Source organism: Pelophylax lessonae (assembly GCF_965119305.1).
Source record: "Pelophylax lessonae genome assembly, chromosome: 9".
Lineage (NCBI taxonomy): Eukaryota > Metazoa > Chordata > Amphibia > Anura > Ranidae > Pelophylax > Pelophylax lessonae.
In genome coordinates this window covers 150,523,921-150,547,920 of record NC_138776.1, presented here as the reverse complement: position 1 = coordinate 150,547,920, position 24,000 = coordinate 150,523,921, and the positions used below count along the sequence as shown (strand labels likewise).

General features: G+C 43.5%; 1 protein-coding gene across 1 annotated transcript in view; it reads right to left on the bottom strand.

The window, feature by feature from the left end:
* CUEDC2 (CUE domain containing 2) overlaps positions 1–16,119 on the bottom strand; it is a 46,158-nt gene extending 30,039 nt beyond the window's left edge. Inside the window, exons 1-5 of the mRNA XM_082268495.1 lie at positions 16,033–16,119; positions 5,967–6,110; positions 3,681–3,742; positions 2,093–2,205; positions 1,170–1,337 (exon numbers count right to left, since the gene is read on the bottom strand). Of these exons, the coding sequence (XP_082124621.1) occupies positions 1,170–1,337; positions 2,093–2,205; positions 3,681–3,742; positions 5,967–6,110; positions 16,033–16,106 (561 nt within the window). The 5' untranslated portion in view covers positions 16,107–16,119. The remainder of the gene's footprint in view (positions 1–1,169; positions 1,338–2,092; positions 2,206–3,680; positions 3,743–5,966; positions 6,111–16,032) is intronic.
* Between the last annotated feature and the right edge of the window lie 7,881 nt (positions 16,120–24,000).

Sequence of the window (24,000 nt, the reverse complement as noted above, 5' to 3'; positions counted from 1 at the left end):
TTATTTTTGCAAAATTGACGCTCTTTTTTTGTTTATAGCGCGTGATCAAAAAATCGCACAGGTGATCAAATACCACCAAAAGAAAGCTCTGTTTGTGGGAAAAAAAGGACGCCAAATTCGTTTAGGTACAGCGTCGCACGACCGCGCAATTGTCCGTTAAAGTCACGCAGTGCCGAATCGCAAAATACCCCCTGGTCGGAATGGGGGTAAAATCTTCCGGGGCTTAAGTGGTTAAAGCACTGCAGCCACGATCGCTTTAATTCAAATATGACATGAGCTGTGGGGAAGAACCTCCCCTGCACACTATCAAGGGAAAAGGGGGCAGAGTCTCTTGAAACCGTGTTACACTCTAAGTACGGGTGTAATATGGTGTAAAAGATGGAGTTCACCTTTAAATCGCATCTTATCTGTAGAGAAGTTATGTAGAATAATAATTATAACATTGTCATGGCACTGTAATGTTTTCTTTAACCGCTTTCCATACAGTATACATATATCAATGTCCTGGACGGGAAGTGTAGAAAATGTTTTCAGGTGGAGATCTTCCTATACTGTCAAACCCACACCGCTCCCATTCCAGGACTGCTGTAAGCGGTCACATGAGCTCATCCGTTCCCCCCCCCTCCTCTGTGACGAATGAAGTCAGTGACAAGGACTTTGTCACTTTCAGTTTATTGTTTACCTGGCCAGAACGAGACAGCCGATCAAACCGATCTGCGCTTGAACAGCTGCCTAGGGTGACAGTAGAGGGATCTCTCAATAAAGAGTACTTGTTGCTGCCGGAAAACTATCAGAAAAGCTGTTGTTCATCCCTTGTGATAGCAAAAAAACTGCCACCAGCAGTGAAAATTGTATTCTGATGCCTGGGAAACATCCCGCTGTCAGAATACAATAGTGCAGCAAGAGGGATTCCTCCATCAGCATCGACTGTGTTGATGGGGGAATCAGGCAATTTTTCTTCCATCAACCCATGACTGGAGGAAAGAAAATTGCATAATGTATGGCCTGCATGCCCTCTTGAACCATTTTATAACTATACTCCCTCTTCTTATTTTGTAAAAGACTGCACAAATTGTTGGCACAATATAAATGCTGTATAATAGTAAATTAGACTCATTACTACAGATCAAAAGCAGGCGTAGCCGCCTGTCATAGTTGGTGGGACTAACCTGTGACTCAGAAGCATTGTCAAACTGCCCCTCACTGTCAACTATGATCTGAACTGCATCTTCCAGATTTCCTTTAGCCATAGAGAGAACTTTCTCAGCTTGGAGCAAACTGCAGCATGGGAACATTTCTAGCAGTACATCAATATTTTTCTTCAAATCGCTTTTTTCCTGTAGAACATATAAAAGTGGAAAACTATTTGTTTCAGTTTCTATAAACACTGAATATTTCAAATATACTTGTCAGTTAAAACCAAAACAGAGGGAACTATTTCATTAGCTAAGCTAACATTTCCCTTTTTACTAATATTTGGGACAGTGGGGCATGCCCACCACATTGAATTTATATAATAACTATCCTTCTGGTTTAATGCATGCATTCTGGAGGGAACAGACACTCCATGGAGAGTTCTGACTTTTGATTCTATTAGATGGCCTTAGTAAATTCTTCCACTTGGCACTGTACAGCAGTGGAGACACCGAGTTACAAATACAGTCTAGTCTACTTTACTCATGCATGATTTTCCCACTCTCCCTTAAAGTCTAAAACTGGCCATATTCAATTAGAATTTTGTTTGAAAATTCTCATCTTCATAACATTCCCAATTTTCTAATTGGTACTGAGGTCAAATCAAAAAGTTAATTTTCTACCACAATGACGAGAACATTCGAAGGAGAAGGATACCATTTTCCTTTCATTTCTTTTTCATTTCTAACAGTGAATGTGTTTGATTGGCAAGGTCCAATCATTACAAAATCGAATGGTATGATGCAAAACAAAAGCCAGTCAAAACAGGCAGTTATCCTTCCAAGTGTCCCCCTAACTTTGAATGCAGTGAAAACAACAAAACCATTTTTCTTCCACCTTGTTGAGTATTATTGCAGCAAAAAGCCTGATTCATAAATTAAACTTTGTTTCAGAGTACCTGGGCCTCTGCTCCTTCCAGTGGCACTTGTAATTTATTTGGACAGGGTTCACTGCCATTAGATTCCGGAACCACTTCTGAAGTCTCCGATGATGGTTTACAAGAAAAATTTTCTAAAAATAAATTAAACAAAATTTTTATTGTCACAAAAAATCCACTAGGTCTGTAAATGCCATCAAACTTCAAACCAACCTCTAATTCCCCCTACTACAACTGTACTCTTTCCGGTGAGCAGGCAGGTGACACAGGAAGCTGTAAACCTGAACCAGGATATAGTCAAGTCCTGATCCTGGCTGAAAAAAAAAAATCTAAATCCTTTGGCAGTGAAAACAGTTCATTTACAGTATATGTATTTCAACTGTGCATTTAGCTGGCTTCCCAGAGTCCTTCTTTTAAAGGATTAGTTAATCTTCACATACTTTCCCCAAAAATGCACCTTTGCATTACAGTGTCCTTAAAACACTAAAATTCTGTGCTCTGTTCTGCAAATACATGCTTACTTTTCACCTGCTATTATTGTCCTCCTTTCACCGTCCTGCAGATAGCAGGATGTACCCAGCATTGGATGCTCAGCCTTGGAAACTCATGGAAAAAAAAACTTGGCATTGTTCCCTACCCTTGCAGGTGCAGTCTGCTCTTTTCCACTCTCGCGTGCGTGGGTAGGGAACAGAGCACAACATTTTATTGTATTAAAGACAAGCATAGGGATGCTTTTCGCAAAAGAATGTAAAAGTGAACTAAGCCTTTAAATAGTCAGTCATTTTGTTCTCCACTGCATACGAAGCTTGCTAATTTATCACAACATTGCTGCACTGCACATAACCTGATGTATAAATCTCAGTATATAAGGATAAAAAAAACAAAACAAGAAAGATGGAACCGGGATTCATCCGTGAAGAGAACATCTCTTCAAAGTGCCAGACACCATTGAATGTGAGCATTTGGCCACTCAAGTCAGTTACGATGAACTGCAGTCAGGTCGAGACCCCTATGAGGACGACGAGCTTGCAGATGAGCTTCCCTGAGACGGTTTCTGACACTTTGTGCAGAAATTCTTTGGTTATGCAAATCGATTGTTGCAGCAGCTGTCCGGGTGGCTGGTCTCAGATAATCTTGGAGGTGAAGATGTTGGATGTGAAGGTCCTGGGTTGGTGTGGTTACACATGGTCTGCGGCAACAGCTCTGATGGACATTCCTGCAGTCAGCATGCCAATTGCCCGCTCCCTCAAAACTTGCGACATCTGTGGCATTGTGCTGTGTGATAAAACTGCACATTTTAGAGTGGCCTTTTATTGTGGCCAGCCTAGGGCACACCAATGCAATAATCATGCTCTCTAATCAGCATCTTGATATGCCACACCTGTGAGGTGGATTGATTATCTCGGCAAAGGAGAAGTGCTCACTAACACAGATTTAGCCAGATTTGTGAACAATATGCCTTTTGTGTACATAGAAAAGTCTTTGATCTTTGAGTTCAGCTCATGAAAAATGGGGGCAAAAACAAAAGTGTTGCGTTTATAATTTTGTTCAGTATATTTTAATTTGCAGGCAAAAAAAAAAAAAAAAAAAAAAACACATTTCCACGTACCTTTATTACGTGCTTCACTTAGTCTCCCAGACAGTTCAAACATCATTTCGTAAACTTTATCGCTGCAAAGGTAGCAAGACATTACATGATTATCATGATTTCCAGTTTACGCTTAGAAAATTAGAAGTAATAAGATAAAATATATGATGTTCCATCGCTAAACCTCTGCTTCTGGCAATTCTTGATCCCTGTCTGTCATATTAATGCGTTGGGCTAAATACTTTGAGTTACTAACATAGAACAAATATAAAGAAAGACGATATTTTGACTTTATTACCTGCTCCAGTACATGACTCACTAGTACTAAATTCAGGCACACTAGCAGTTCTAAAGTGCATTTTGAAAAACAAGAATATGATCAGTACATTAGATACAAGCGGATTACAAAAGCCAACCTTGCAAAAATATGGAAAAGCCCGACAAAATGATACACATGAAGGCAAGACACAGCATATGACATTTCTGTAAGTACCTTCTTATTTGATTTACTGGCCCCTCACTACTGGCATTCCCACCTTGGTGAGAACAACATACTCACTTCTCCCCACAGCCTCCAGGGATACTCATGCCAAACATCCCAAGAGGCTTGAGGGCCATTTTTAACATGATGAGCATGCGCTGGGGAGTCAGGGGGCTGGCTTCAGGAACCTAGAAGAGACATCCAGCTGCCAATGACATCAGCAAAGAAGATGGCCTGGGACCTAGCATCCGCTGACAGATTCGGAGTCAGATTACAGCAGGACAAGTCTGGATTTTCTGGGGGTGTGAATATGGGTAGGCTGGCCCCTTCCTGCGCGAAGTGCATCTTTTTATGTATTGTCAGCTCCTACCCAGTTTGCCTTTAGGTGATCCCTAAAAACTCATTCATTCAGAAAAGCCTACCCCACTTCCACCTAAATAGCTGTAACCTCCACCAGATCATACCCTGCAGCTTTTACCTTTTGTACCATTTCCCCTTCACTTTAGATTGTAAGCTCCATGAACAGAGCCCTCTTGTCCCTTCTGTATTGAACTGTACTGTAATTTAATTTTCCCCCTTATATGGTAAAGCAAAGGCACAAACTGTTGGCTCTAAATAAATCCTGTATAATAATAATATTGTGTCCGCAGACACCCACCTGGCATCCGATCCGACAAGATCCCCTGAAAACAGACGTATGGCAATACGTTTGCCATCTGTCCAGCAGGTCAGATGGGATCAGATGAAAACAGACAGGATGTCCGTTTTCATCCGATCTCCCCATAAAGGAGAGCGGGACTCCGATAGGTCTGTCTCCACTTACTGTGCAAATACATGTCATCCGCCTGCTCAGCGGCGATCAGTGGAGCGATCCCCGCTCAGCAAGCGGAGTCCATCAAAACACATCCGCCCCATGTGAAAAGGGGGCTAAGAGCACAATCAGGCAGCTAGAAAAACTTCCAAAGAGTATCTATCCCACAGGCAACACAGCAATATCTAAGAATAGTTGGTTGACTGAATTAATTAATGTTCAGCAGAGAATGAAACTGAACATTCTACTGCTCATCAAATTGACTGGAAGAATTGCCTGCAAAATATTTCAGGCTAAACATGATAAACTGCAAATAGACAATGGACTAGAAAATAAAATACATGATATGCCCTTTCTAGCAGATTAGACTTGCAAACCTCTTTCATGGCAAATAAAATGTTTAAAAATTGAGACGAAACGGACACCCTTATTATATATATATATATATATATATATATATATATATATATAAAAAAATAAATAAATAAATAATATAATATAGTTTAAAACTAGATTACATCTAATAAATGTAATCTTCCATAGTCAGTGTTCAGAGTGCAAAATGGCACAAGTGGCCAAATACAGAATACGAGAACAGTACAGATAAATGGCATCAAATGACTGCTCCGAAAGCAGCTCTCTAGCACCGAGTGTTAATATGGTTAGAGACTTTCTTATATTTTTTAAAACAGCTGGGCCTGGGAGGATTAAAACCCCTCTCAGGATTTGTGTGCCATCTATGTCCCATTGTGGATTTACTTCACTTTCTGTCTCGTAAACACAAGATGTAAGCAGAAATCTCTCTGAAATTAGGGAAAGCCCCTCTTAAGACAAGTGTCACTGTAACAAATGTCCCTAATTCAACATTTCCATATTCCCTTTTAGAGGTCTCCAGGACACATACAACAATGAAACCTGCCAGAGTATTCAGCCCTTCCCTACAGAACCCCCCAAAAATGTTCCTTTCTTCAGCTTTAGATACAGTGTAAGAAACATAGAAAGTGCTGCTACACACCTCCCAATTTCTGCAAAACCAGGAATGTAGCCCTCCAACATTTCTATAAATGTTTCCATCTCAAAATCATCTTCTGAGGACTCTTGTGATCCCAGCTCTTCTAACACCCCGGTTACATATGAGAAGAAGACTTCATCCATGGAACTGTGGAGATGAGAAAAAAGTAATTAATCCTGCACAGAAACAAAAGCTGATCCCTGGAACCATCTACTGAACGAACATTTCGAGGCTGCCTTTTTCTCTTTGAAAAATGTGATATGTGTTTGTGCTTTTGAATACGGCTGCTTCAACCAGAAGCTTTTGAGACAGGAGTTTAACTATGTGACAGATCCCCTTTAAACAGTTAAAATAGTGACAACCGCCTTCTTTCACACTTATTTAATTCGTAATGCGTGTTGTATTTACCTAGTCTAAAAGTTAAAAGATGTGGCTGTGGTCAAAATCCTAATTCTATATTGATAGTAAACGCACACACCAAGCTGCTAAGGGCACCGCCTGAGCCGGGGAAAACACAGGCAGGTGGGTCGGGGCCAAGACTACAAACGACCATCTTTCACTTCAAACAAAAGAACCTCTGGTGAGGAAACAAGAAAATCAAGACATGTAGGTAGTAGCCTTAAAGTATGTCCCTTATGCCAAAAAAACAAACATTTCTGGCTGGAGAATTGCCACTACAGCACACCACTTACTTCATTTGACATTCTTGCCTGTGGAGAAAACGGTTGAGAAACTTAAGATCCATTATCGAATGAACCTTATCATTCAGCTTTGGAAACGTAATAAGGTTTGAGAAAATTCAAGTTAGACTTACCGGTAACTTGTTTTCCAATAGTCTTTCAGGACAGCACCTTAGAGAGATGGCTCCTCCCTCTCCTCATCAGGAAACACCCCATCCACCAGATTTTAAAAGGAGGCTTCTCCCACCATTCATCAGTTTGTAGAAGAGTACCTCCGGCCCATGCTGGAACACATAAACAGATATGGTTAATCACAGCAATACATTTTATACAATAGGGCGGGATCCTCCTGCTGTCCTGAAAGACTATTGGAAAACAAGTTACCGGTAAGTCTAACTTGAATTTTCCCTAAAACGTCTTTCAGGACAGCACCTTAGAGAGGATTATCGAGACTTACTCAATTTAGGGAGGGACCACAGCTTGCAGGACCTTTCTGCCAAAAGCCTGATCTTCAGCTGCCAAAAGGTCCAACCTATAGTGTCTTGCAAATGTAAAGTAGCTTGACCACGTAGCCGCTTTGCAGATCTGATCTGGAGTGGCACCAGCTTTCTCTGCCCATGTAGTGGCTAACGCTCTAGTAGAGTGAGCTCTGATCCCCTGTGGGGGAGACAATTTCATTTGGGAATAAGCCTCTGAAATAGCGGATCTGAGCCATCTGGCTATTGATCCTTTTGATGCCTGGCGACCTTTTTTGTTGCCAGAGAAAAGAACAAAAAGAGAGTTTGATGATCTAAACTCTTTAGTAACCTCCAAGTAGTGTATAAGAACCCTTCTTACATCTAGGTAGTGAAAGCTTTCTTCCTTATCTCCTGATGGATTAGGGCAGAAGGTAGGTAACACAATTTCTTGTGAGCGGTTTCTCGTTGAAGCTACTTTTGGGAGAAACCCTGGATCCGTCTTGAGAATTATCCTGTCTGGATATATGGACAAGAAAGGTTCGATAGCTGATAAAGCGTGTAATTCACTGATTCTTCTTGCTGATGTTATTGCCACCAAGAAGACCGTCTTGAGGGTAAGGTTTTTTAGTGTAACCGTTTCTAGTGGTTCAAAAGGTTCCTTTGTGAAGGCCTGAAGGACCACCGACAAGTCCCATTTGGGGAAGCTTCTGACAGGCACTGGTCTGGAGCGGGTAAGGGCCCTGAAGAATCTGATGATTAAAGATTCTGAAGAAATGGGCCTTTCCAAGAATACCCCCAGGGCTGTAACTTGTACCTTGAGGGTACTTACTGCCAAACCTTTTCCTGCGCCCTCCTGTAGGAACTCCAAAATTGAAGTAATACTGTTCAATTTTTGATCTTTCGATTCACACCAGGTATTATATGTCTTCCAAACTTTTGCATATATATTCCTTGTGACTTTTTTCCTACTGGAAAGTAGAGTAGCAATTAATGCGTCTGAAAATCCTTTCCTTTTCAGCAGTTGCTCCTCAGATACCAGGCGGTGAGCTTTAGCTTTTCCACTTCTGGATGATAGACTGGACCTTGAAGCAGTAGGTCTTGACGAAGAGGGAGCTGAAAAGCAGGTTTGACTGATAGTTGAAGGACAGTCGAAAACCAAACCCTTTTGGGCCAATAAGGTGTGATCAGGATCACTGAGGCTCTTTCCATTTGGATTTTTCTCAATACCAACGGAATGAGCTGGAAGGGGGGGGAAGGCATACCCCAACCTGAACCTCCAGGGATGTGCCAGGGAATCTACTCCCAGAGAGTTGTCGTTTCTGTGGAGTGAGAAGTAAAGTGGAAGTTTTGCATTTTCTTTCGTTGCAAACAGATCCACCTCTGGCTTTCCCCAAGTCTTGGTTATCAACATGAAGACTTCTGGGTTCAAGCTCCATTCTGCTTCTCGGATCTTCTGCCTGCTTAAATAATCCGCCACACTGTTTAGTGTACCTTTTAGGTGGATTGCTGACAAGGAAAGTAACTGCCTTTCCGCCCATTGCAGAATTTCCGTTGCCAAAAGCTGTAGGGTTTTGCTTCTTGTGCCCCCTTGCTTGTTTAGATATGCCACTGTAGTGGCGTTGTCTGAAAGGACTTGAACATGAGTCCCCTGAAGATTTTGAGAGAAGGCAGTTAGGGCTAGGCCGACTGCCTTTAATTCCTTCCAATTTGAGGATTTTCTTGTCTCGGTCTGAGACCAAACCCCCTGTGCCAGGTTTTGGTTCCAGTGGGCTCCCCACCCCCACCTGCTGGCATCCGTTGTTAACCTCTGGTCTGCCGGGAAGGACCAGGCCAAACCCTGAGACAAGGTTATCCGATTTCTCCACCACCAAAGGGACCTCTTGACCTTGGTGGGGATTTTTACCTTTAAGTCCAAAGTCTCTGGATTGTGATCCCAGATTCTGAGGAGGAAATATTGGAGTGGTCGAAAATGCAGCCTTGCCCATTGGACAGCTGGAATTGACGCAGTCAGGTTTCCAAGGACTGACATGATCTCTCTGATCGACCACCACTGATTTGTTTGTAGCCTTGCTACCAAATTCTGTATTTTGACCTGTTTGTCTTCTGGTAGGAAGATTCTTTGTTCCACAGAGCATAACTGAAACCCTAGGAACTGAACCCGCTGAGCCGGTGTGAGATTCGATTTCTTGATGTTCACTATCCATCCCAGGGCTTCTAGATGACCTCTTGCCTTGTGCAGGTCCTCTTGAAGTTTTTCCTTTGACGGGGCAAAGAAAAGCAGGTCGTCCAGGTAAGGCACCACAGAGATTCCCTGAAGGCGGAGGGGAGCTAGACACTCTGCCATTACCTTCGTAAAAATACGAGGGGAGGATGATAGCCCGAAAGGGAGTGCTTTGAATTGGATATGGAGCATTTCCTTTCCCAGATTTACTGCCAACCTTAGGAATCTCTGTGAGTGAGGGGCAATAGGGATATGTAGGTAAGCATCCCTTAAGTCGATTGATGCCATGAAGCATCCTTTTGTTAACAGGGTTCTGACTGTAAGAATTGAGTCCATTCGAAACTTTTTGTACAGAACTGACCTGTTTAATGGTTTCAGATTCAGTATAAGACGAAAATCCCCCGATGGTTTCTTTATCAAAAATATGTGGGAATAAAATCCCTGATGTTGTTCCTCCACTGGAACTGGACAGACAACTCCCTGTCGCCTCAGGTCCTTTAACAGGTCCATCATAGCCAGGGCTTTTTCTGCATCTCTTGGGAGGTTTGTGACAAAGAACCTTTCGGGTGGCGTCTCTGAAAACTCTATGTTGTAGCCTTGGGACAGCATACCCAGAATGTATTGATTTTCTGTTATGGCTGCCCAATAGGGGAGGAATTCCCTCAATCTTCCTCCCACCGGCAATGTCTTGTCATTGTGTTTTGTTGGTTGACACAGGAGGATGGAAGAGAACACCTCCTTTCCCTTTGGGTTTTTGTGTCGACCAGTTTCTTCTCTTCTCCTGGGGTCTGCTATTTTGCTGAGCTTTTTGAGGTCGAAAAAGCTTCTTTGCTGCCTGTTTCTTCTTCACAGGAAAAAGACTTCTTTTTGTCTGCTGTTCTATCTAGAACAGAGTCTAGCCCAGGCCCGAATAGTAGATCCCCTTGAAAAGGAAGTCCACACAGCTTATTTTTAGAAGCTGTATCTCCAGGCCATGTCTTTAACCAAAGAGCCCTTCTGGCTGAGTTGGATAAAGCTGCAGATCTTGCTGTCATCTTCACTGACTCTGCTGAAGCGTCAGCAATGAAGGCTATGGCCGTGGAGAGCGTGGAAAAGGAATCCAAAATTTCCTGTTTAGGTGAGTCTGCTGTGATGTGTGCTTTTAGCTGGCTAAGCCAGTATTCCAAATTCCTGGACACACAGGTTACTGCCATGGCAGGTTTCAGACTCCCCATGATGGATTGCCAGGATCTCTTAAGTTGCTGGTCCATCTTCTTATCCATGGGATCCCTCAGTATTCCCATGTCTTCAAATGCTAGGTCTGTTGACCTAGAAACCTGGGAGAAGGCTGCATCAATCTTTGGCATCTTATTCCAGGGAGCTCCTGGGTCCTCATCAAAAGGAAATCGCCTTTTAAAGGCTTTAGGGAAGAAGGTTTTCTTTTCCGGATCAGTCCACTCATGTTTAATTGCATCTGAGATGGTCTGATGCACTGGGAAGATACGGCCCTTAGGCTCTTCCAAGCCTGCATACATTTTGTCATGTAGGGACAGTTCCTTCTTTTCCTCCTCTAGACCCAGGGTGATGTAAACTGCCCTCAGGAGACCATCCACTTGCTCTAAGGATAGTTTGTATTTAGTGGGCCTGCTTTGTGCCCCTCCCTCCTCTTCTTCCTCTGAATCCTCCTTGGAATGTGAGGGGGAATTATCTCCTTGGGTGGAAGGAACCCCTTCTGTCCCCACCGAAGGAAGCAATTGTGAACCCTGAGAGGACAGTGAGGCTGATGGCTGACTCAGGGCAGGGTCCTGTAGGGATGACCGAAAAGATTGGATGGTAGCATCCAATTCCTTCCTCACAGATGCGACTAAATCGCCACAAACTGTAGATGCTTCTTCCTTTACTAGTGCATCAATACATCCCTGGCAAAGTGTCTTTTTCCAACTTTCCGACAACTTTGCTTTGCATGAAGGACACTTTCTCTTGAAAACAGTTTCAGAGCTTTTAGCCTGGAAGACATGAATGGGAAAACATACACATGCTTCTTAAAAGTCAGCCTGATTCTCAGGGCCACCAAAGGTGCACAGAAAGACATTTAAGGGAAGTCCCATGTGCCCTGACAGGCCCCCAGCCACCGGGGGGAAGATAAAAGGGATGGAGAGAGACCCCACAGTAAGATAGGCCATATAAAGATACCCCTTACCTGGGCCTTACTGGTGCCTGTGCCTGTCCCACTCGCTGAAGAAGCTTCCATCGCTTGGCAGCGGTATCACCCGTGGCTTCGGTACCGGTTCCGGAGACCAAAGCGCACCTGCACTGGACCGGATCCGGAATAAGGCACCAGCTTGCTCCTCCCTTCTTCCTCTGCGTCCGGCGGAAATGACGCCATACGCCCCCTGCAGAACGCTGCCCTTTCCGGAACCTCACTTCCGGTCCGGACGAGCGTCACTCGATCCGGAGAAATGGCGGCAAATTTGAAAAAAAAAAAAAAAAGGCGGCGGACCTAAGAAAAAAACGTTCCGCTCCTCCAAGATGCCTTCCCAGGGCTGTGCTCTGCGGGGTCTTGACTCAGCCTAGAGCACTGAAGAGGAAGAAGGAGCCCATGCACTGCAGTCGGTCGCGTGAATGGGAGAAGCAATCGTCTCCAAAAAAGGGTAGGTGGACGTAGGAAGCCCGGTCTCTCAGGATAGCACCTTAAGAGCCCAGCTCCCCACAGAGGTGTTCCTCGGCCGGAGGAAACACAAAAACTGATGAATGGTGGGAGAAGCCTCCTTTTAAAATCTGGTGGATGGGGTGTTTCCTGATGAGGAGAGGGAGGAGCCATCTCTCTAAGGTGCTGTCCTGAAAGACGTTTTAGGGAAAAACCTTCTTTAGAACTGGCATAATCACTTCACCAAAGGTGATGGAGAGCCCGCAGCAGCAACAGTGTGGATCCATAAAAACGCTTAAAAGCCTGAAAATGTGGAAAGGAATTCCTGGAAATTCAACTTGCAACCGTGAGCAATTGTATAAGGTACCCATACATCAAGTAATAGCCATATCAATGGTTCTACAAATGCTTGCAAACATTCTTCCACTCACACAGAGTGCCCCTCCATAGCGAGGGAGACCTAGCATCCAGCATTTTAGTCAAAAAATTGTACGAATGTGGTTGGGCACAGCTCTAAGCGCAAAAAATTGCTGAATGGAATCCTTTAAAGCATCCACAGTAAGACAGGAAGCCAGAGGGAATCTGCTAAACCTTCACCCAGGTCAGCCTCAAAGTCAGTGGTGTCCAACTTTTATTAGCCGCTTCATCCTACCCTTAAGACTTTGGTAGACACCAATGGCTAATACTGCCGGCTGCGTAGCAGACCCAAATAAAGCAAAAGGATGCATTATCTATATTTCCAAATGTTAAATCAGTTGGAACCTTAAGACTGAAATGTCACCCACCTCTTCATGAATATTTCCTCCATAGGATATAAGCTGAGCAATCCTCTTTAGAGGAGGAAACATCTTCTCAGAGTGAGACCCTTCCACATATCACTCCCTCTAGAGGATGATGTAAAAAGGAATGACTGGAAACTTTATGGTGGCTGCCATGGACACAGGGCCGGCCTTTGGGGCCATCACAGCTCGCAGATGATCAGGCTACACATCGGGAGGCAAGCGGCGACCGCGGCCTTAACAGGGCAAACACAGGCCGCGGCCACCACTTACCTCCCGATGTGCGGCTTTACCTGCGTTTCCATTCCGAGTCCAGACTGCAGGGCTGAGCTGTGTATCTCACACACTGCTCAGCCTCAGGGACGGGAGAGAGAAAGAGAGATCATCAGCTCCTCCTCCTCCCACCCCTCTCCTCCTGGTTCTGCCCTGCCCGCACTCTCCGGGGATGTGTGGACGGGAAGTTTAACACAGAAGAAAAGCTGCAGACTGCCTGAGCCTTCATCCTGGGGTAAGTAAGCTTACCCCCTTTCCTGCCCCAGTATGTAACAAATGTAAGGGGGGCCCTGCGGGGGGTCTCTGATGTAAGGGTGGCTCTGTGGGGGGTCTCTGGTGTAAGGGGGGCTCTGTGAGGGGTCTATGATGTAAGGGGGGCTCTCTGATGTAAGGGGAGCCCTGTGGGGGGTCTCTGATGTAAGAGGAGCCCTGTGGGGGGTCTCTGATGTAAGGGGGGGCTCTGTGAGTGTCTCTGATGTAAGGGGGGCTCTGATGTAAAGGGGGGCTCTGTGGGGGGTCTCTGATGTAAGGGGGGGGCTCTGTGGGGGGGTTTCTGATGTAAGAGGGGGCCCTGTGGTGGTCTCTGATGTAAGGGTGGGCTCTCTGAGGAAAGGGGGGGGGGCTCTAATGTTAGGGGGGCCAAGTTATTAGTGAACATAAAGTTCCAAGAAAAGTCCAATGAAGTGCAAAAAAGGTGCAGGAAAATGTGCAAAAAAGTGCAAATATTTATGGTGACAAATCTTCAACGGAAGGTGTGCGCCAAAAAAGTACCCTATGTGCTGTTTCCGCCAATCACCCCAAACTGACTCACCAGACTAAAATAAAAGCCTATGTATTTTATGGAATCACGCTATGTTGATTCATTTTTTGCACATTGTAGAGGTTATGAATATTTTTTATTTATTTAGTAGAGGTTATGAATATTTGTTATTTATTTAGTAGTGGTATATGATATGTATATGATATGTATACTGTAGGAGCCATGCAGATTTCATTAATAATTTTGCACTGTGCACTTTTTACAACAGAAACAGATTTGGGTGATATATTTATATATAATTTTAGGGTAAATACTTTATTTTTGCGCCGATTTTTTCTTGTTTTTATTTTGCTGCTGCACCCACTTGCAGTCAATTATCAGCAATTATACTCTTTAATAGTTTTTCAATAGATACAGCCATGTTTTAGGGGGGCGAGAGGTGAGGATGGGAGGGGGGGGGGGGCGGCACCACAGGATTAGTTTACACAGGGCACCTGAACACCTAAGGCCAGGTGCATGCTGCATGCACCCGAGGGTAGAATTTTCATAAAATGCACAACCAGGAAGTGGCAGTTTCAAATCAGTGCTGATCATTTTGGACAGTGAATTTACTAAACCTTTTGGGCCTGAGCACACCCTAGGTCCTGCATCATCTGCTTCTTCCTCACTGTCCACCCATTTCTCCTTTAACCAAGAAGAGAGGACAGGAGAAAGCAAATGTGCCCACTTTCTACCACCTTGCTCCACAGAGGCAATCATTCCAGTGAACTTATTTTCTAAGCTTGCTCAAGTGGATGACCAATCCTTTGTACTATGATGCACAGAGTCCACAGAAGAGGAAACCTCACTACGTCTTCCCATGTCCCAAAGGAAAGGGGGAGGAAAATGCCACCATTTCTGATCCTCCTGCCACTGGCGGGTATCCTGGAGAGATGTTGTCGTATGCCCTGGGTATCCTGCACTGTTGCAGGATGCTGCCATTTGCCAAACCAGGTTTCCTGCTGCATTATTCCTCCTGTATTGAGTTGTATTGTAACTGTTCTATGTGGCCTCATGTAAAGCATTGCGAAAACACTTGGCACTATATAAATCCTGAATGAGAATAGTAATAATTATTGGATCAGTGTTCAAACCAAAAACATGGCCACCACAATGGTTCCTCACCTCTCTGACGTCTAGTAGGACAAGTACACAGGCAGCATCCAACAGCTCATCTCTTAAAAAGAGACCCAGCCACGAGGCTCAGAGGGGACAGCCACGAACCCAATAAGAAAAGGTGCATCCCTAGTACATGCGTATTAGTAGGTTGCCTGGGCACCCCCAATCCCACAGCAGGATCCGTTCATAAGATCAGGATCCAGCCTACACTAATCACTGTAGGTAATACCTCTAAGAAACGTCAAGCACCCGATACCCTTTTAGGGTCTACTGCCCTAGTATAGCAGCACATGATTGCATTACAAGCTGTTCCTGTGTCCAGACTTCTTCCATCAAAGTGGGGTCCAAGTAACATCCCTTTAAGAGCAATAGCCATAGGAACAGATCCGGCTGATACCAAGCTCTTGAACCCAATCTGAAATCATCTGAGCACATGGCAGCATGTGTGCAGTTTCATTACCTTCTGAGGTACTTCCTGTATGGGAGGGGTTTATATAGGGAGGATTTCCTGTCTTGTTTACCAGCGTCCAGAAACCTGTAGGTGGCCCATAACCCAGATAGTTATGAGTTATAGCTGGCTCCTTGTCCCGTGATGTACTATAAAGAAAGTTTTCAAACTTCAAGATCACTCAGATTAATAGATGCCAGAAATAACTGAAATTTAGTGTTGAAATAAATGGGATTTGCCATTTTGACCATAGATACACTAACTACAAGTGCAAACCTCATGTCTGCTCTTCTCCAATGCTCCCCATCAGTGTGCAAAGTGCCTTTAAGTGCCTGTGTAAGCAAGCGGTGCTATATGTACAGTTTTGATGAGAGGAACACAATAGAGGATATTACTGATCTTCCTCTAAAAATCCTAATTGGATGGCTGTGCCAAGCTTCAATGCATTTTGGGTCAATGATTTGGAGCAAACCTGCAGCCGAATGTAGTCTGAACCTCCAATTTGCATACTTGTTCTAGACCACTGACACAGAAAGCAATAAAACCAGAAAACTAGCATTTTCCTGAGAGTCCAGAATACCAGCATACATACATACTACAGTATAAATTGGTTTGACGAAAAAGTAAACATTTGCATCAAAAAGATGTCAATCAGACTGAACATACCCGAGATCAGCATCTGGAATATGGGACTGTATAAAGCTTGATAGGGTATCTCGAATAATCTTTTCCAGCGACATGTCCAATTATTCCTAGAAACAAATAGGACAAGACTTGTAAAAGGACGTCCATACTGATTTTCCAACTTGCTAATGGTATTACTAAGACTTATAGCTGAGAAGCAATAAATATAGCCCTTCACACTAGAACTTTCTCCTTAGAAACCGTCAGGTTCTAAATGAAGCAACTTCTTATTCTGAGAAACAGGGAATACAGCAGAAATAAAGAAGCAGGCATAAGAACTTACAAACTGAATTACGTGTTAAGCGCAATATATATTCGTAAATAGGACACAAATTGCAGCATGTGAAAAATGGAAAGGTTAGGTTTGAGTTTTTTTTGCCACAGGAATATCAGCATTACATTTCATCATCAAGAATTTACAACAAAATAGGAACAGGAGTAAATTTCTTATACATTCTCAGCACTGACACTGGTCATCACGACACAAACAATGTACTGTATTATGGCACAAATCGACCTCACATCTTACATATTATACTATGTAAATCACTCAATCACGTCTAAACCCCTAGAGTGCTGGGATATTACACAAGTCCAACCTGTAAACCTATCCCTTGACCTCAACCCAACCCCAAAAGGGCATTGCAAAAACAGGTCCTGAAGCGCTAAAAACAGTACGTTTTTTTTCCATACAAGTTAATTTTTACACAGATCAGTGTCTCTGCAATTGATACAAAGAAAGAAATGGCTGCCCACTAAGCCTAAGCCCATTTATTGAAATAGCTTAGTGACACACACACGAGACGGTAGCAGGTACAGATGGTTGACGCGTTTCACACAAGACTGTTGTGCTTATTCATAACCCAGGGATGTTACACTTAAATAGTTCCTTCCGCAACATTAGAATTATTCTTTTGCTTTTCATGTTCTTTATTTTTCATTTTTCCTTATTTTTTAATTCTTGCATCATGCAAATGTTTTTCTGATTTCCAGTTTTTGTTTCGTCTTGTTCTGTATATCTGTCCTGTTTCATTTGTTTGGAAATTTTTCTTTTTTTTTTTTTTTTTTTTTAAGTAGAATTTTTGTTCATTTTTTTATGGACTATTTGGACATTTTTATCTGTGTCGAGTAATACAGTCACTGCTTGTATTGGTTAATTGTTCACTTTCTGACAGTGTAGGCAGGGGGGAGCTATAACTGGTACTGCCCCAACACCTGGGTTAAGTCCAGCCTATCCACCAACATCATCTTCCAGCCCCTTATCGAGTTATAGAGGCTGCTGGCAGAGAGGCAGGATGGTGCCAACGTGCCTTCTGCCCACATGAAAAAAATCAGGATGTCATGTACAGGAGCTAAAAGTTCAATGCGCATGAGGCTTAAAGCTAACCATACACTAAATAATCTGACTTTACAATCGCGTTTAGATTTACCAAACTTTATAATAGGAGGTAGCACCTAATCTATCTAATCAACCCGTATTCAATCTGGCAGGCACTTGCACTACATGCGATGGTAGATCTAAAGAAGATTGTACAATCAGATTGTATGGTGAGCTTAACATCTACCAACCACTATATACTGGAAAGGCATGTTGTATTGGTTTGTCCTCATATTCCATAGTTTTGGTAAATTTTACTAGGATTGTAGAGGGATTTGAAATAAAATTGTAATGTGTACGGCCATCCTAAAAACTACACTCTATCAATAATGCCTTGTACATAAGAGCTTCAGCTTAAATAAGAGCAGGATGTACAGAATAACTTTAAAAAAACATTTGCAAAGCTCTCAGCAACCCTCAAGCATGCCTTTATAGTATTCTTCAACTCTTGTTAGGGTAAAATTAAACACATCTGAACTATGTACTTGCTTTTTTTTTTTTTTTTTATCTGGTCAAGTTTCATGACATTTCGGTAGCTACGGCTCCCCTGTGTCATGTAGGGATTGTTTTTGATTTTTTTTTTTTTCCTGACAAGTTGGCATTCTATCTTTCACTTGGATGTTATATGCTGCACTGAGTAAAGACAGCTGGATAAAACAAAAAAACTGTCTTCATTTCAGGCTGCTAATCAACAAACTGTTTTTAATTATTTTAAAAGGCAGGTGATTTATTTTCTTTTCAATAGAGATCTAACCTCTATATTATAAAGAGATCTGCAGCACAAAAAATAGTAAACGTCACATCCATGGTCAGCCGACTCAAAGCCAACACAGAGAAAGAACAAGGACTAGCCAAATTGTGTAATACCACTTTAGACGAACAGTTACTCACAATGTGTATGAGACCAAAGCACCACTGTGATGCTGCCAGTGGGCATAATGGTTTCACAAGCTAGGCTCTGCTCAACTCATTTCATCACACAAAGGACGTTGTCAGAGAAAGGAAGAAAGTAAACTGACTATAGGAGACACCGGCACGGTATTCTACATCTCCGTACACTAAGCCTAACGACATAAACTGACCACAAACTAACCACAGAAGTACATTTCTGTTCCTGTGCTTGCCATGGTCAGTTAATATCAAGGAAATAGGGGACAGGCAGGATGAACCAGGCATTGGACATAAAAGGAAGGAAATTAATGCAGACTATAGTGGGAAGTATGGACAAACACAGATTTTATGTTAAATTGTATATTACCTATAAAATAAAAAGTTTTAACATTTCCAAACTGTAGTGAACTGTTGCTTTAAAGGCTTATAAAATAAAGCTATACATTTTTTTTTTAAAGTTTGCCGCACACACTGCTCACTTACTAAAGCACGTGAAAACCTTTAATAAAATAAATATAGAGGCTTCCACTACTGACCTCTCCTGTTGAAATTTTAGTTTAAAAGAGATGTATGGGATTTTTTTTTTTTTTCATGCTCACCTAGGTGGATTCAGCATAAAGCCCCGTACACACGTACCGATCGTCGGCATACAAATGTTCGTCTTTTCTCCCCGGGATGTCGGTGTCTGTTGAAAAGTGCAAAGACAGCACAAGGACAGCACAAGAATTTTGTCTGCAGACTTCAGCTGACTGCAGAAGTGATGTCATGTAATGGTTAACTTTCCCTGTGTTTTTAATTTTCTGAGCATGCCCAGTCTTGCAAATCTGCGGTCTGTCGGCCGAATTCTGTACTGACAGGCGAACAATCGTCCGTTCTGGTGTCCGCAGACAAAAATTTTCATGTTTGCAAGAAAGACTTTTGTCCGCGGATTGTGCGCAGACAGCTGTCGGAGGCACCATACTAACACGCGTACAATCTGCAGATCTTTCGTCCGCCGACGTTTGTATGACGACGATCGGTACGTGTGTACGGGCCTTTAGTCCGATGTTCTATCTGTCCCCTGCCCGCTCTAACACGGAGAACTGAGCGATCAAAGACTGCTGATCACTCAGTCTCCAGAACAGAAAGCTACTGTCAGTCAGCAGCTCTCTGCTACACCCCCCCCCCCCACGCTTACTGGAGCACTGGGCTGTGGAGGGGGCAGGAGCAAGCAGTTCACGAGAGGCTGAGTTGGGTGCCAGTTCGTTGTCGCAATCTTGTCCGAGTCTGGACCGGCTGTGTGACTTCAGCACACTGTCTGCTGAAAACAGGTCACAGGAGTGCAGAACGGACTGCACTTCTGTGATCCACAGGAAAAACACAGCCAAACGAGCTTTGGCTGTACTTCTCCTGTAAATTTGCCTGTCATGGTGACCTTCTGGTTTCCAAAATTTGACTTGTATCTGGAACATGCAATTCTTCTGATTTTTCTAATTTGTAGTATTTTTAGAACGAAGTCAGCGATCATAGACCGTAAATGTATTTTTATCCCGATAACACCAATGCATTTTAATGCAACTTAACACATGCACAGGTTAACCCAAGGGCTCAACAAACCCAAGGTGCCAGGTCGTCACGCCACTCCCACCACCCAGACATGAAGCTCTGGGCAAATAACTCAGTTCCAACATCCAAAAAAAAAAAAAAACTCCAGCTCGCCAAAGCTCCTCCTTTCTTTCTCACACACCGACACCTCGCACTCTCGGTCCCCTACCCCAGCAGATCCACCACCATTATGCAGAAAGGCCCCATCCACACTCCCTCCTCCCTCGGCATCAGCCAATCTGACTCTTCATCCTTATAATCCACACCAATGCCGGACGCGGTTTGGAAGCAGAAAGTCATGTGATCCTTCACCTCTGATTAGCAGGAGTAGGGGCGCCTGTCTGTGTGATTTATAATGAAATTATGTCCTGCAGGAGCCTGGGTACAGAGTTGGGTATGTACCATTTTGGGTGAGGAGGAGGAGCACAGTGCTAGGTATATACCATTATGGAGGAGGAGGGGGGCACAGAGCTGTACATGTACCATTCCTGGGAAGGAGGGGGAACACAGATAGATGTATAAATGTGGTAGCAGCGCACTGCCACCTATTATAGGTAGAAATTAGAAAATGACAGGGTGCAGCTGCTGCAATTACCAAATGTGTTACCACATCGGCAATAAATCAATATTAAAATGTGTGATAGCGTGATCATACATTTTAATATTGACAGCTAGATATATAATACTATAGAGAGGAAGGAGGCACAGTACTGGCCATGTACCACTATGGGGGGGGGGGGGGACAGGACTGGATACACACCATTCCAGAGAAATGGAATGCTGTATGGGGGAACAGAGATAGTTATGTATCACTATGGAGGTGTATGGAGGCTTTCCAGAGCTGAGTATGTGCCATTCTGGGAGAGGAAGGTGTGCAAAGCTGGGTGTGTATTACTATGGGGGTGGAGGGAGGCACAGATTGGGTATGTGCTATTCTGGATGGGGTACAGAGGTAGGAATGTACAAATATTGAAGAGGAGGGGGCACAGGCTGTACATGTACAATTCTGTGTGTGTGTGTGTGGGGGGGGGGGGGGTTGGGTATGTACTATTCTAGGGGAGAAGGGGGGCATGTACCACTATTGACTAGGAGGGGCACCGAGCTGAGCATGTACCATATGAAGGAGGCAGGGCACAGGTTTGGATATGTATCATATAGAAATATATATTGTGTCAACATATAAGATGACATTAAAAGAGGGGACCACCTTCCTGAAGAAGCCTGCAGTCACGGTACTTGCTATGTACTGTCTAATAAACTGAGTCTTTGTTGGCATTGCTTCACTGCACACATGATGATCCATACTACTACAGTTGGAATGGATTGATCCAGCACTTACAGCACCTGCGGTTAATCAGTAACACCCACATCTTCCTATGCTTGGAATGAGGACAGGTATAGCGTGTCTGATCGGGCCAGAACCGAGGGATAAGAGAGTCTGTTTGCATCCCTTGTCATATGTTATTCACTGGGGTCTATACCCCCCCCCCCTCCCTAACAAACCAGACCAGCTGACCTGGGATAGATCTGTGTGGATGCGCCTTAATAAATAGCAACTATAGTACTGTCTGTTCATGTGACACCCCAAAACGTCTTGGTTAAGGATTGTTTGATCTGTCTGCGTTTTACATCCTAGACTTAATACAAGTGGGAATCTTTGCTTGAACCGCAGCACACCCCTCTCTAGTTTGGCTAAATACATTGCTGGACTTGCTGTTAGGCAAGCGTGTGTTTGGATTGTCACAACATTTGTTGCAATCAGTCTGATACGAAGTTTAAAAAAATGACTGTTCCCACACAATGTACCAAGGAATTTACCTTTTTTATTAATTTTTTTGTGCCTTGTGAGGAAGGAACATTTTCTTTGTTTACATGGTACTATTAAGAACAAGGTGTATCTCAAGCCCTTTATACTTTTCAGTGTGGCGATCTGCATAGCAAAATAAATAAATATGTGATTGCGCTGCCCAAATAATACAATTAAAAAATTTAAATAAAACGGTCATCAATCTTCATTCCATAGTGATTCCTACCGAATTAGAATATAAACAAGTGCCAAATGTTGAAAATAATTCTGTGAAAAAATGCATAAAACACTGAAAATAATGTCCCAAAAAGTAAAAGAAAAACTCCCAGCAATCCAAGAAAAAGTTTTCTAATAATGTTTTAAACGTTTTATAATCGTTGGATCCACTCAGTGCTCCACTACACCATTGTATAGTGCTCCGCCACCTGGTAAAGTGCACACTCACCCTAATTATAGACCCATAAACGGGTCAGTACTGCATATGTGTAATAATCTCACATACCAGGTAATATTCCTCCACACAGATACTTCTTAATGGTTTAACCTTCTCATAGGGGATAACTCCATATAGTATAGTTATTTTGTGAACACAAAAATGCACCAGCCCAGCTTCCAGAATTGCACTTACGTTAGGTATAAAATGGGCATAAAGCATGAAGTAGATTGAGCAGTATCTCACAAATAGTGCCAATAAGACATAGACACTCACGCCACCTGGCTCTGCCTCCACCCGTTACGCCACCCTCCCACGTGGCTTTGTCAGGAAGTAAAACATTTTGGAGTCAAGTAGTAGATTCCTAATCTAGTGGCGCAAACATCCCTGCTCCTTATTAGTTATTTCAGATTCGATTTTGAGGTTGCTCAAGGTCTGCAGGTTTTATGAGCTGCTGAAGGCATTCACTTCTTGCTTTCTAATATAACAGCACTCACATTATGTTGGTTACTTTTGTCCAATCCCTATATGCTCTTTGTGAGCTTTGGGTTGTGGTCAGTGGCGATTAAGCATAAGTGACCTGTGTACTGGCCGAGTCCAGATTCTGTTTATATTTAACTGACAACGTTGTCAATTTTAAGTGGTGGGTAGAGGTGATAATTTAGCTTTTTTGCGATTTGTTTTGTAATATAGTGTAGTTCCTAATAAAATATATATTTTTATAGTGTTATAATCTTATGGTCACATTTAGTACCCATTCTCCTTGGGGGGGGGGAATCTCCCCCAATTTAGTTTTTTGGATATGTATAATTCTGAGGGAAGAGGGGACACAGAGCTTTGTATGCAAAATTCTCGGGGGGCGCGCAGAGCTGGATATGGACCATTCTCAGGGAGAAGGCACAGAGCTGGGAGCCACACCCACTGTTCACTACGGCATGCTGCATTACTGCTCTCCCTGGGGCACCCAAAAGGTGTCCCAGATCTTCTAAAATCCTATAATGTATACTTCAGAAAAAAAAAATGCTGTGCGCCACTAAAGTGTTTGGGTTTGGCTTGAAGAAAATGTGTCAACCCCACACTGGAGACAAGCAGGCAGGTGAACAGAGTCCAGCCCACACAGCACACACACCAAAAAACCCAGCCCAAACCACCACATGTGTTAAATCCTCACACCCGAGAGCCCCAAAAGGGACACATCCCCTGAAACCACCCAGTGAGAGCAATCCCACCCAGCAACATGTCCAGCTCCAGTCACCTCCATGTGCACATTCAAGATCTGCCACTTCCGTCAACTAAAACAAAGCCTTGCTAGTTTAAAAAAAATAAATAAAAAAACACAACTGTCTTTAAGCCCCCGTTCACACTAAGGCGACCTGTGAGGCGACCTGGTCACCGCAGGTCGCCTCCCATAGGGAAGCTGTGGACCCGTTCTAATAGGAGCGACACAAGTCGCCCTGACTTAGAAAAAGGGTCCGGAGCTTCTTTGGGGCGACCGCCATAGACTTCAATGTTATGAAGTCCGTGGCAGCCGCTCCGAGGTCGCGGCCCGCTGCTCGCACCACGATCTCGGAGGTTGCCCCGGGAAGTAGCGTCGCGTGTATGTGAACCGGCGCTTAGCTAGCTCCTAGATTCAAAGCAAATTTGTCAAGCCTTGTGTTAGCAATTGATCCAAATAGGCTGAAAAAATAATATCTGTTTTCATGCACTGGCAATCATTAAAGGGCCTATTGAAGACCACCTCAGTGCAAGAGAAGCTTGGCCAGGCACAGAGAATAATTAGATACTCCCATGGGATGGGACTGTGGGCTATATGGAGAGAGAGAGAGAGAGAGAGAGAGAGAGAGAGAGAGAGAGAGA